General features: G+C 45.9%; 1 protein-coding gene across 1 annotated transcript in view; it reads right to left on the bottom strand.

The window, feature by feature from the left end:
• CHIC2 (cysteine rich hydrophobic domain 2) overlaps window positions 1-14,137 on the bottom strand; it is a 33,292-nt gene extending 19,155 nt beyond the window's left edge. Inside the window, exon 1 of the mRNA XM_040418873.1 lies at window positions 13,904-14,137. Coding sequence (XP_040274807.1) covers window positions 13,904-14,025 — 122 coding nt within the window. The 5' untranslated portion in view covers window positions 14,026-14,137. The remainder of the gene's footprint in view (window positions 1-13,903) is intronic.
• Between the last annotated feature and the right edge of the window lie 479 nt (window positions 14,138-14,616).

The following is a 14,616-nucleotide window of genomic DNA, read 5'->3' as shown; positions in this document are numbered from 1 at the left end:
CCACCAATGTCAGATAGGATCGGGTGCAGGAGGCGAGACTCACACCTATCTCGAGAACAGGCCCGTAGAAGTGAAAGTAGGGCAGCCGTGCATTCGCAACTATTCTCTATTCAGCACTATGAGAGTTCCACAAATAGCGCTGGCTCCGCTATTTCCGCCAGTACCATAGTGGTGAATGGAAAGGTGGCGGCACTTGCACAGTTTGCTCCCCGTTCACTGCTATGCGACTTCCGAAAATAGCTGAGCAATTTTTGTAAGTCGTATAGAGGTAAATGGAGAGCAAGCCACGCATAAGCGGTGTCCTCTCCTTCAATTTAGTGGCCCTGTTCTGGAGAAAGGTGCAGGTCCCACCTCTGGAAACCGTTCCTATCTGAAATATCCTAGTGAGAGGCAACAACCTCTTTAAGGCAACAAGCGTGAAAAAGAATAGAGGGGGAGATTTATCCTCTACCTACGCCAGTTTTTTGGAGGAAACATAGCCGCAAACGTTGCAGTTTTTCAAACAATTGGGGTATCTACAACACTCGCCACTTTCGAGGATGGGAAGGGTGTGTGTCCAGCACATTTATCTTCTTTCACGCCTTTTTTCTGGTGTAAATGACCACTCAGAGGCTCGGAGCTGCTGTATATCTCGGTTTAGGTGCACAGACTGCCGGAGGAGGCACCTAATTCACGACGAAGCCTGTGCCTGGCCATAAGTTAAGCGCATCCTCCAGCAGGAGGTCCTGATGAATTTCTCCTATAGAGTAGGCACAGTATCCTTTGCACTTCTCTCTTGTGCAGCAGAAATGAAGCATTTTGTCTGGTGCTCATCCATTGCTGGCTAATGTAAAAGCATGCAGAAACCTTTAGCTTGTGTGAGAAGCAGAGGTTTCTATTCAGGACTCTTTTCCACAGAAGAATAACTTGATTGTAAGCCCTCACGGGCAGGGCCCTCGCTCCTTCAGTACCAGTCTGTAACTCTTCTTGTTCATGCTTAGTGCAATTGTCTGTGTAATGTATTTATACCCCTTATCATATGTACAGCGCCATTAAATGAATGGCGCTTTAATAATAATAATAATAACAATAATAATAATAATAATAACATTATGATGAAATAGCTTGGCCGGAAGTCCATCACGCAGGGTGAGAAGCTGTTAAACTGCAGGGACGGGAACAAGAGAGATTTGGATGTCATTTCTCTGTCCACAGTAATGGTGCAGTCAGTTCATATCTGATCATGGGTCTAATGTACTGAGTCCTGATCAGATAGGATACGACTGCATCCCGGGAGATGAGGCCGACACACAGGTCGTATTTCCTGGGTCCATCAAGGTTGCGTGAATCAGCCCTTAAAGTGTGCCTGCCAGCAGGATCAACCCTACAAAGCAGGTATACCAGCCCTGGGAGGTTGATCCTACTGATTTAAATGATACCTGTCATGTGATTATCGGTTGAAAGCTCCAGAGAGATGACATTTTTTATGAAAATTAGGGTTTCCAGTGCACAAAGTGCTCAGCCCCTCCCTCAGTGCACTGAAGGCTTAATTTGCATAAATAATAAACAAGTATTTTTTCTCCGGAACAACGCAACCGATTTTCACAAGACTGGAATTTTATTTAATTCAGCAGGTTCAACCCTACTAGGGGTATGCATGCCTGGCTTGGGCTACTTTCACATCTGCACTTTGTAGTCCTTTTTTGAGATCCAGCAGAGGATCTCAAAACCTAAGCAAAAAGCTTCTGTTTAGTCCCGATGCATTGTTAATGGGGACAAAACAGATCAGGATGGCTTCCGTTCTGTGAGCAGACACAAAGCAGCTGCAAGCTGCAGTTTTATGCCTGGTCTGCGAAATGGAACAAACCGAATCCAACAATAAAACTAATGTAAAGCCTCATGCAGATGTCCGTGGAACACGGTCCGTGAGATACCGGACTGGCATTGCATTGCGTCATAGCAACCAGTGACGCCGTGCGCTCCTGCAATGCCAGTCCAGTATCTCACGGATCGTGTTCCACGGACGTCTGCATGAGGCTTAAGTCAACGGTGCCAGGTCTGGGTTTTTTTTCGGACCAGTCACCCATTGACTTACATTGTTTTTAGTGACGGATCCGGTTTGTTCAGTTTCGATTTAATACAGCCGCATCTGAACGGAACAGATGCATCCGGATGTATTAAATCGAACGGAAGCGTTTTGCTCCGGTTTTGGGATCCTCTGCCGCATCTCAAAACTGGAATACAAAAGGGCAGATGTGAAAGTAGCCTTAACAGGTCGATTGCTGACAGGCAGGGCCGTATTTAGTATGTCCATACATAATTTAGATAGCTGATGGCCAAACACTCCCTATCCTTAGCATCTCCCCCATATACATGCACAACTTAACTGAATGTCACACGGCAAAAAGAAGATCTACAAGATACCATGGGGCAGATTATACTAAAAGGCTGACGTCTCCCACGCCAGTGTTACTCAGAAGCCCACTGAAGTTACACCTCTTTATAAACTAGGCGTCTGTCGGCAGCCCATGCCACTAAATGGAAAAGGATGACAGCAATAAGCTATGCCTGGCTTCTTTCACACTGCCGGCAGGAGTTTCAGCACGCAGCGTTATTTGTCCAGCAAAATGCCAGCATTCCGGTACTGCCCGGCAAAGCCGTAACCAGAGTCCTGGCATGGTGTTCTCTGCTGGCAGTGCGAAACTAGCCCAACAAGGTTAATGTCACAGATGAGATCAGAAATTCTCCCTCCTACTGACACCAGAACCATACAAGTCACTGCAAGGCTACATGCACACAATGCAGAAAATCCATGTGAAAACCGCACTAAACTGCACATAAAGCCGCACTATTTATTCCGTTTTGAGGTTTGTGTGCTTTTTTTTAAACACCATTTTGATGCGGACTTTCCACAGATCTCATCCATCCGTTAAAAAGGGTGATATCCACACAAGAAAAACGCAACAATTCCAAAATCTGCACAAGTTCAATTTCCGTGCCTAAGAAAAAAAATAAAAAAAAGTTTACATGATATTTGTCTAATCTCATAGACATTGCACTGTATCACGCTGCAGTTTTACCACAAGAAATATTGGATGTGGAAAAACATCACATATAAGGTGCGGAGTCGTGCAAACAACTGACATGCTGCCGTTAAAAACTACACTGCCTGTCCAAAAAAAAAAAAAAAAAAAGCCGCCACCTGGATTTATTGCATGGGCGATTATCTTTCCGCTGGCAATAAGTTCTTTAACCCCAACTGGTGCTATGAGTTGCTTCTCATTCCTTAAACAACCATGTCAAAAGACATCTCGTGGTCGTGGAAAAGAGGTTAGTCTGTTTGAGAAGGGTCAAATCATGGGCATAAAGCAGAGAAAACATCTAAGGAGATTGTAGAAACTACTAAAATTGGGTTAAGAACTGTCCAACGCATTAGTGGGGACCCATCATATTCGAGGAAGAAATGTGGCGGGAAAAAAATCCTGAACGATCGCGATTGGTGATCACAAACGTTTGGTGAAATCAAATCGAAGAAAAACAACAGTAGAAGTTCGAACTCAGGGCTATGTTTAATAGTGAAAGTAAGAGCATTTCCACACGCACAATGCAAAGGGAACTCAAGGGATTGGGACTGAACAGCTGTGTAGCCGTAAGAAAACCACTAATCAGTGAGGCAAACCAGAAAAAAAGGCTTCAATTTTCTAGGGAGCATAAAGATTGGACTCTGCAGCAATGGAAGAAGGTCATGTGGTCTGATGAGTCCAGATTTACCCTGTTCCAGAGTGATGGGCACATCAGGGTAAGAAGAGAGGCAGATGAAGTGATGCACCCATCATGCCTAGTGCCTACTGTAGAAGCCTGTGGGGGCAGTGCTATGATCTGGGGTTGCTGCAGTTGGTCAGGTCTAGGTTCAGCAACAGTATGTGCTCCAAGAATGAGGTCAGCCGACTAACTGAACATACTGAATGACCAGGTGATTCCATCAATGGATTATTCTTCCCTGATGGCACGGACATATTCAGAGATGACAATGCCAGGATTCATCGGGTTTAAATTGTGAAAGAGTGGTTCAGGGAGCATGAGACATAATTTTCACACATAGATTGGCCACCACAGAGTCCAGACCCCATTGAGAATCTTTGGGATGTGCTCGAGAAGGCTTTGCGCAGCAGTCAGACTCATCATCAATGCAAGATCTTGGTGAAAAATGAATGCAACACTGGATGGAAATAAATCTTGTGACATTGCAGAAGCTTGTCGAAACAATGCCACAGCGAATGCGTGCCGTAATCAAAGCTAAAGGCTTTTTTTTGGTGGCGACTTTTTTTTTGGACAGGCAGTGCATGTTAAAATCCTCAAAGCAGGTCAATATCCTGGCCTAAAAAATACAAAAGTGTACATGAGATTTGTCAATCTCATAAATTTTGCTGACGCTACATTATGCAATGGTTTTTCCACATAAAAAAAAAACGCATGCAATCTGCAACATTCGCAGGTAGCCTAATGCAGTGACACCAGTCATTCATGTAAGTTTCCAACCCAACTGAGTATTAAAGTGAATGTCATACACACCCAAGAAGTTTTAAAAGACTGTTGTACAGGGGTGCTCATATTGCAGCCCACAAACAGCAGGTATGCAATATGCGGGCACCAGCCCTGTGCCCCCCGCATCAGGGATGCGGAGCCATTTCACTTGAATGGGTACGCAATCCAGAAGCACAGAACCCCACGAAAGAACTACGGAGCGCTTCCGTGGGCCTGTGCACCACAAAAGAAAAAGAACATGTTTGATTTTTTTGCGGTGCGTACGGATCACGGACTCGAATGGGCCGCACGGATAGTGCCCGTTGATTGGGGGCCACAACAACTGAACAACGGCCATGTGCATGAGCCCTTAAGGGGTTTTCTGTGATTCTGATGTTGAAGATCTATCCTCAGGATAGGTCATCAATATGAAAATCCTGGACAACCCCTTTAACAAGTAGTGCACTGCTATCCATCACATTTTTCTATAAAGCCAAACAATTACTGATCAGCTAAGGTGATTATGATGATATACAATAGATATCCTTAGAAAACACTTCTTGAAATCTGCATAATCTATACCTAGTAGCTGCAGACCTTGGCACACATGGCACATTAGTTCCTGCCCGGGGAGACTTAATCAGACTGGGGGCCTCAGAGCTGACAATCTAATACCCCAAACCATTTATAATCACCCTAGTCCGTATACATAGTATATAAGGCTGAAAAAAGACATTTGTCCATCAATTTCAGCCTGTTATCCTGCAAGTTGATCCAGAGGAAGGCCACTTAAGGGGGAGAAATTCCTTCCCGACTCCAAAAATGCAATCAGAATAACTCCCTGGATCAACGACCCCTCTCTAGTAGCTATAACCTGTAATATTATTACACTCTAGAATACATCCAGGCCCCTCTTGAATTCTTTTATTGTACTCACCATCACCACCTCCTCAGGCAGAGAGCTCCATAGTCTCACTGCTCTTACTGTAAAGAATCCTTTTCTACTTACCCCAGTCCATTCAGGGGGCTGTGTGGCTGCTGCAGTCAGTGCTCACTGCTCAGGCTCCAGTTCTAGGCTAGCTGGGGCCCAGGGGCAGGAGGTGGTGGCAGCGCTCACAGGCGGGCAGGTGGTCCAGTAGTCCCATCGCTCCTGCTTCCTCCTTGGCGGTGTGGATGGTGTCCATCATTGCTGGAGGTTGTGTGACTGAGAGGATTGGTGGAGCAGCAGAACCCGCTGACTGCGGCTCTACCAATCAGCTTAACACTTAGCAGCTCAGCTAGGGTGACCATGTTGATAACCTCCACAATGGGGACATCACACCTGGGACAGTGGGTGACGATACAATACACAGAATGGAAACCATAATCTATATAACAGCATCAGTCAAAAGCAACTAGAAGTAAAAACATAAATTACTGCTTTACTCACCAAAATTGGCGAGGAGTTTGCTACTGGACACGACAGGGAGGAGGGACAAAAGGCAATGACTACCACTCCCAGCATGTCCAAAGTAATATTATGTGATATCAGAAGACATTATAGGAGGCAGTATAATAGAGGACTCCAACTATCAGCATGTCCAGACTGTTATTTGATATCAGAGGACATTACAGGAAGGAAGTACAGTATGAGTGGACTACAACTTCCAGTATGCGCAGGCTGTTAGGTAATATCAGAGGAAATTACAGAGAGGAGGAATAAGAGGAGAGAAGTACAACTCCCAGCATTTCTCTGGCTTTTACACATAATCCATCGCTTTTCCACCACACAAAGCCTCCCTATGTCACATGATGTCATCACAGGTCCTACCCCATCACTTCTGCTCTTCAAGGCTGTGCTTCATCCCCTACTGCACTGATCACTTGGTGGTGACGTCATCACAGGTCCTTCACCACCACCTGTCTTCACTGCTGAACATCCCTTCTGCACTGATCACATGACCGTGATGTCATCACATGTCCTCCATCATCACTTTTCTCCACTGCTAAGCTTTGCCTCTCCGGACATCATCACAGATCCTTCAGTTCTTGCTCGAGTCACTGCTGTGGTGTCTGGAGCTCACTAGTTCTCTCTGTTATCATCCATCAGCCTTAACCACAAGCAGGCGGGTCTGGAGGAGGGAGACTAGTATCTACTACTCATGTAATACTGTACTTCTGTATTTAATAGTTCTTGGGGGGGAACTTTACTCCCTTTAATAGTCGTGCAAAATGATAACCTTCCCAGACCAACTGTGAAGTCCAAATTGTTCAAGAATCGGTTTGGTCTCAAATGTGAAGTATGGCGAACCTTCAAGCACATTACATATTTTGTCGTTTATATTGTAGGAATGGGGCCAACAAGATGGACATGTATAAATGAAAGCTTCACAAGTCTCCACATAGACAGAAGGGGGGTTGGAAACGCTTTCCAAATAGCCATAGAGGAGAGCCACTACAAAAAGCAGCTCTCCCAACTATAGCGTTGGCACATCCGCACATTACAGCTAGCCCGGGTAATATTAATGGGTATCATAATACTTCAGCTCTCCTTTAGCAATCATGTTTTTTAGCATGTAGTACTGCAATGTGATTTTTCATAGAGGCAGTCCTTGCTATAACGGTATGGGAAGATAGATCTACTACATGGTCACCATTTGCTTGCAGAGCCTCAATGTCCTGTGAGATGAAGGGGATAGGATGCAGATATGTAGCCTACTAAACTTTCTGTCCATAGCGCTACAAAAACAGGAGACAGATGTTGGGTTACTCTACCATAAGCCTGCATACTCGACTCAGCATATATAATCATATAGTAACCCGCTGTCAGTGGCATATTTCCAGAGGAGACACGGATCAGGCAATGTAGAAATCCAACAGGATTCTCCCCAACATCAGCTATTAAGTGACAGATCGATGGAAGCCCATATACAGGTGAAACTCAAAAAATTAGAATATCGTGCAAAGTTCATTTATTTCAGTAATGCAGCTTAAAAGGTGAAACTAACATATAAGATAGGCTCATTACATGTAAAGCGAGATATTTCAAGCCTTTATTTGTTATAATTTGGATGATTATGGCTTACAGCTTATGAAAACCCCAAAGTCACAATCTCAGGTCCCCTTTGCTCAGGGTATATAATTACTGTAGCTGACTAGTGTGAGACACTTTCAGCCTAGAATATTGAACCTTTTCACAAAATTCTAATTTTAAGCTGCATTAATGCAATTCCTTTTAATTTGCATTACTGAAATAAATGGACTTTTGCACAATATTCAAATTTTTCGAGTTTCACCTGTACAGTAGATCATAAGCAGGTCCTGCTGAAATTGCAAACATATGACTGTAAAGCGGGCGTACAGTAAGGCGTTTCCTTCACAGTTCCATCAAGGTTGGAGTTCTGCACCTCTGTGTCTATCACATAACCAGGGCAAATTTTAATCGACTTGAAGAAAGGAGTGAAGGTTCCTACTAGGCCTCAGGCGTATCCATATCATTATGATCATACGTAAGTTCGTAACTCACTTGTTTGGGTCCTGTATGATAATTTGATGGGTTTGGCAAATGATCTAATAGGAGCCTCATAACAAATCTCAATGCCAGGTGTTGCGGGGGAAAATAAGGATCAGTCATGCTGGATTTCAACTTTCCTGATCCTTCTCTCCCACCTCCATGTAACTGATCTGGCAGAGCACAGCATGCTGGAGTTCACCGGATCCGGTCTAGCAGGCTACTGCCGTTCACCACCGGACCCCATTGACTACACTGGGACCGCTGAGGATTCGGACAATTTCCAGAATGCGGCCTGATTCCCGCCAGATCCCATTATAGTCTATAGAGTCTGGCGGTGAACAGGTTAAACAAAAAGGTGTGAACCTGCCTTTTAGGTCCCTTTGGGGGTCCTGTTCTGGAGAGAGGTGCTGGTCCCACCTCTGACACGGACATCTCAGATGAGACGACCCTTTTCAGCTATTTTCCTCCATTCACAGACAGACAAAAAACCATTCACAGTTGGGACCAGTTTGTGGGGAGAGAAAAGTGTCAGCAGGAAGCTCGTTTTCTCAGTGGGTCCAACACCATCGCCTGCCTCAAGATGGTGAAATGTACATTAAAAGTATGCGGCACAGAGTAGGAACCCTCAATATATACTAACGGAAAACTTTTCACAGGTTCACCACTTAATGGCCAAAAATGTGACGTCTCTAGGGTTACAGCCTGTAATTCGCACTAGGAATTACTGGAATCTGTAACTGGGAGCTAAAGGTAAGAGCTCAATAGGAGAACCCAAAAAAATAGAATAGTTCTCATACACCGCAGATCCACCAGTTGCACTTACACATGTGTATTCCATGGACCAGAGTAGACTAAACAGTTCATTTATTCATAAATCCATATGATATTCCACAAAACGATAAAAATCTGTAATACATTGCATATTCCTTTCTGCCAGGTTCAGACTGCCGAGTCTCCGTGCATTACAACTCAGTCGGCGTTTCCATATAGCAACATCCACAAGTGCTGGAGCAGCTGAAGAGCGACAAAGGGGGCATGCCCCTCGAAAATGATCGGGAGCTTGTGGACGTTGCTATGTGGAAACGCCGACTGAGTGCACATGGGTTGTAATGCACGGAGGCTCGGCAGTCTGAACATCTAACGTGTTACTGATTTTTATCTTTTTATGGAATATCAAATGGATGAATGAAGAAGGAACTGTTTAGTCTACTTTGGTCCGTTGAATACACGGTTGAAAGTGAAAGGAGCACAATAGGAGTTGCAGGAAGGGGGGAGACTTGTTCTTCAGCGACCGGTGGAATACAGGGGAAGTGGACACTACAGATCTCAGCAATGCAAGATGGGAGCTGTAGTTCACTACCCAACAGGGGTGGCTGCTGAAGACAAGAACACTCTTAGTAAGTACTGTTCATGTTGTACTGCTGCTCTGTCACCTGCAGCTTTCTTCCAAGTTTCTCATCTGAGCACTGGAATACCTCCTTACAGACAGGGATTCAGGCTTTAGCTTCCTACTCGCAGCAGATGAGAAAGTCACACGGCAGAATCCAGGGTGGCCATAGACAACCCTTAAGATACAGCCAAAGGGCTCATGCACACGACCGTATGCCCTCCGAGACATGCAGTCCGCGAGCGGGCCATACATCGAGTGCACGGGAGCGCACAGCATCATAGGTTAGTATCGTCCTGCACTCGTATGATCATATGAGTGCGGGACAATAGCCCTGCGGGTGGCCTGATGCGCACAGTATCATAGTAATCTATGATGCTGTGCGCTCGATGTATGCCGCTCCGGGACATATGGCCCGCTCACGGACTGCATGTCTCGGAGGGCATACGGTCGTGTGCAAGAGCCCAAACAGTCAGGTTTCCTGATGCAGTTTTGGAAGCCAGAATCAGGAGTGGATTATAAAGGGAGAGCAAGTATAAAGGACAGATACCACTTCTCTTTTTTAATTCAGAGCGGTCATACCCTAAAATGCATTTACACCCTGAGAAGAACGTCAGATTCCGCTTCTTGCTCCTTACATGCAGCGATCGCCTCCACAGTACGAGTGGAGCAAGCGGTCTCTATTGCCATCCCTCATGCTCATACATCTGCATTGTTTCTGGGCAGCAGATCACTGTTTAGACCTCACGATTTGCTGCCCAGAAATGATACTATAAGTGCCTGCACGAACAACCCAATGAACAAGCCAGATTGTCGGGGGCGAGAGTCCACAGGAACAGCAGATTTTCTGTTTATCTTAACAACCCCACTGTAGTCTATGGGGAAAAGCCCTACATCTAAGGTGCGGAATGGCACAAACAACTGACATGCTGCAGATTTTTAATATCCGCACAAATTCCACTTGGAATAAAAATGAAAAGTGTACATGAGATTTGTCAAATCTTACTCACTTTACTGCTACCGTATGACACTAGGGTCTTCCGCATGAAAATCTGCATCATGTGCTGTTACCCTTAGGCCTCTTTCACACGGGCGTTGCGGAAAAATGTGCGGGTGCGTTACGGGAACACCCGCGATTTTTCCGCGCGAGTGCGAAACATTGTAATGCGTTTTGCACTCGCGTGAGAAAAATCGCGCGTGTTTGGTACCCAAACCCGAACTTCTTCACAGAAGTTCGGGCTTGGGATCGGTGTTCTGTAAATAGTATTATTTTCCCTTATAACATGGTTATAAGGGAAAATAATAGCATTCTGAATACAGAATGCTAAGTAAAACAGGGCTGGAGGGGGTTAAAAAAAATAAAAAAATCATTTAACTCACCTTAATCCACTTGCTCGCGATGCGGGCATCTCCGTCTGACTCTTTTACTGTATAGGACCTGTGGAGAGCATTAACTATAGTTTAAGGACCTGGGATGACGTCACTCCGGTCATCACATGGTACGTCACATGATCTTTTACCATGGTGAATCACCATGGTAAAAGATCATGTGACGTACCATGTGATGACCGGAGTGACGTCATCCCAGGTCCTTAAACTATAGTTAATGCTCTCCACAGGTCCTATACAGTAAAAGAGTCAGACGGAGATGCCCGCATCGCGAGCAAGTGGATTAAGGTGAGTTAAATGATTTTTTATTTTTTTTAACCCCCTCCAGCCCTGTTTTACTTAGCATTCTGTATTCAGAATGCTATTATTTTCCCTTATAACCATGTTATAAGGGAAAATAATAAGGTTCGGGTCTCCATCCCGATCGTCTCCTAGCAACCGTGCGTGAAAATCGCACCGCATCCGCACTTGCTTGCGGATGCTTGCGATTTTCACGCAACCCCATTCATTTCTATGGGGCCTGCGTTACGTGAAAAACGCACAAAGAGGAGCATGCTGCGATTTTCACGCAACGCAAAAGTGATGCGTGAAAATCACCGCTCGTGTGCACAGCCCCATAGAAATGAATGGGTCAGTATTCAGTGCGGGTGCAATGCGTTCACCTCCCGCATCGCATCCGCGCGGAATATTCGCTCGTGTGAAAGGGGCCTTACTGTCAGATAAAATCTGCAAACTTCACGCCCGACAAGGGCCCTGATGTGCACTGCCGATACTAGGACAAGAACTACAATCTATGCGTCTGCCACAGAAGCAAGTACCAGGTGCACACACGGGCCATCGACATGTCCAGGACCAAATTCAAGATATTGTTCGACATACAGTTCAGCGATCTACATGTCTCGTGGATGACCACTTACCCAAGTTGCCCTATGTTGTAGGTGGGTCCAAATTGACAGAGGGCGGGCCAACAAAAACTACAAGTAGGCAGGACAAGCAATACCATTGTACACAAAACCCAATGCAGCATAAAATACTGCCCTATCATCATACTGAGGACAGTGATACAGCTGAATTTAGGAGGGCGCCTGTGGCTGCTGGCCAAATGTATGAGAACCTGAGGCTCCTAGCCTTAAAGGGGTTTTCCAAGACTTAAAATGCAGATGATAGGTCATCAATATCTGTTCGGTCTGATCACAGTAGCGCCACAGCCTTCTCGCAGCTTTCCCTAGGCCAAGTCACGTGGCCTAGGAGCAACTCATCCCTGTAAAAGTGAATGAGGCGGAGCGCGATACCAAGTACAGCCGCTATACAATGTAGAGAGATGGGCTTGGTGAGCAGAGAGGGCCGCAGCACTCACAGAAGCACAGCTGATCGGCGGGGGGCCCAGGTGTAGGACCCCCACTGACCAGGATAGGTCATGAGGATTTAAATCTCAGAAAATTATTTAAATTAATGCTGAGAGCATCAGATCATTGCGTACTTGGCCAGCGACTTTGAGGAGGACTCAGGTGCCCCCCTGGGAAATGTCTCTGTAGAGTCTACGGCCAGTCCATCCCGGCACGTGTCTGCCTACATTAGGAGTACAGCTTCTGACCACAAGGTTGCTACAACATATGGAGGAACCCAAATCTCGGCAGTTACCTGTGTGCCCATACAGGGGACACCAACTACTAAGGCTACTTTCACACTGGCGTTTTGGTTTCCGTTTGTGAGATCTGTTCAGGGCTCTCACACGCGGTCCAAAACGGATCAGTTTTGCCCTAATGCATTCTGAATGGAAAAGGATCCGCTCAGAATGCATCAGTTTGCTTCCGTTCCGTCTCCATTCTGCTTTGGAGGCGGACACCAAAACTGACGAAACTGAGCCAAAACGGATCCGTTCTGACACATAATGTAAGTCAATGGGGATGGATCCGTTTTCTATGACACAACAGAAAACGGATCCGTCCTCCCTTGACTTTCAGTGGTGTTCAAGACGGATCAGTTTTGCCCTAATGCATTCTGAATGGAAAAGAATCCGCTTCAGTTCAGTCTCCATTCCGCTTTGGAGGCGGAAACCAAAATGCTGCCTGCAGTGTTTTGGTGTCCGCCTGACGATGCGGAAGCAAACGGATCCACAATGTAAGTCAACGGGGACGGATCCGTTTTCACTGACACAATCTGGCACAATAGAAAACGGATCCGTCCTCCATGGACTTTCAGTGGTGTTCAAGACGGATCCGTCTTGGCTATGTTACAGATAATACAAATGGATCCGTTCTGAACGGATGCAGGCAGTTGTATTATCGGTGCAGATCCATGACGGATCCGCACCAAACGCGAGTGTGAAAGTAGCCTTAGAATACTTCCACACTAGCGTTTTTTCCATCACAGGATCTTAATACCGGAGAAAAACGCTTCCGTTTTATCCCCATTCATTGTCAATGGTGACAAAACTGAACAGAACAGATTGCTCCAAAATGCATTCCGTTCCGTTTGGTTGCGTTCTCGTACCATGGGCTGCGGTTTTCTTTCCGTCATAACCCACAATGCAAGTCAATGGGAACGGAACCGTTTTCTCTGACACAATAGAAAACGGATCCGTCCTCCATTGACTATCAGTGGAGTTCATGACGGATCCGTCTTGGCTATGTTACAGATAATACAACCGGATCCGTCCATAAGGGAAGCAGGCGGGTGTATTATCGGTAATGGAAGCGTTTATTGCCGAGCCCTGCCGGATCCAGTATAAACACTAGTGTGAAAGTAGTCCAAGAGAGGAGTCAGTCAGTTTGTACATATCGAGGGGCTGTCCCCCGCTGCTGTCGAAGCTCCCCCACTGCCACTTGATTGACAGGTCTGGAGTGAGGAAAGCAGGTAATGCACATGGGCACAGGGGTGAGCTGCACACCACCTTTACCATGGGGTGACATGCTGGCGGTGTCCTCACAGCCTGAGATGATGCAGTGGGGGAGGGGCAGCAGTGCTTTGCGGCCATGTATGACTTCAGGATACGGAATGCTCTTCCTCCCTGCCCTGTGGTCTGCCCACACAGCACTGGCAGTGCCCGGCTCCAGCCTTTGGGTAGGTGCTCTGAGGTGAACTCTCCTATGTGAAGCCCCCTCATCCCCAACTGCCCGCTCCAGCCTTACACTGTGACGTGCCCACATCCCCGCACGACCACCGGATCCGGGGCGTATTTCAGAAGCTGCTCCTCCAGCGCTCGCTCCTCGTCTTCCTCCTCCTCTTCGTAAATCTCATCAAAATCAGCCATTCTTTACAGCTGGGCGAATAGCGCCGCAGCTATCTTCTTCCTCGTCTCCGGTGCCGTTACCAGGAAGCTAAGGCCGCCATACCCAGCCGTTGCGTCAACAACACGTCATCACGTCCTGAACGTCACGAAAGTCATGTGACAAAGTAGCTCCAAGCTTTAGCTGTGTGTTGTTGTTTTTTTCTTCTTCTAACTTTATTGTTCCGTAAAAGTTTACAAGGGACATGAGTGTGAGTATGAAGAGCCTGTAGGTTGTGATATTTGTAGAAGTGGGATTACAAAAAACAAAAAATATAATCTTGTTTTAATATTTGTAATGCTCATTGTCAGAGAATAACTCGGTTCCGTTGTGGCGTCCATTTTTTGCAAAAGGAACAACATGGTACCTCAATAAGTTGCAAGGAATCCAATTCAACAGTGACAACCATGTTATAAGAAAAGTGTCTATTTCTCCTACTTTTTATGTAATAATCCATTACCGGAAGAAAAAAAAATCTGTTTTGTCCCCATGCATTCTGAATGGAAATAGTTCAGGATCCATCAGGATGTCTTCCTTTTCTGTCAGCATTCCGTTTGGTGAACGGACACAAAACC

The sequence above is a fragment of the Bufo bufo genome, chromosome 2 (genome assembly GCF_905171765.1).
Source record: "Bufo bufo chromosome 2, aBufBuf1.1, whole genome shotgun sequence".
Lineage (NCBI taxonomy): Eukaryota > Metazoa > Chordata > Amphibia > Anura > Bufonidae > Bufo > Bufo bufo.
Note: the sequence above shows the minus strand (reverse complement) of the source record. Positions and strands in the feature narration are given on the sequence as shown.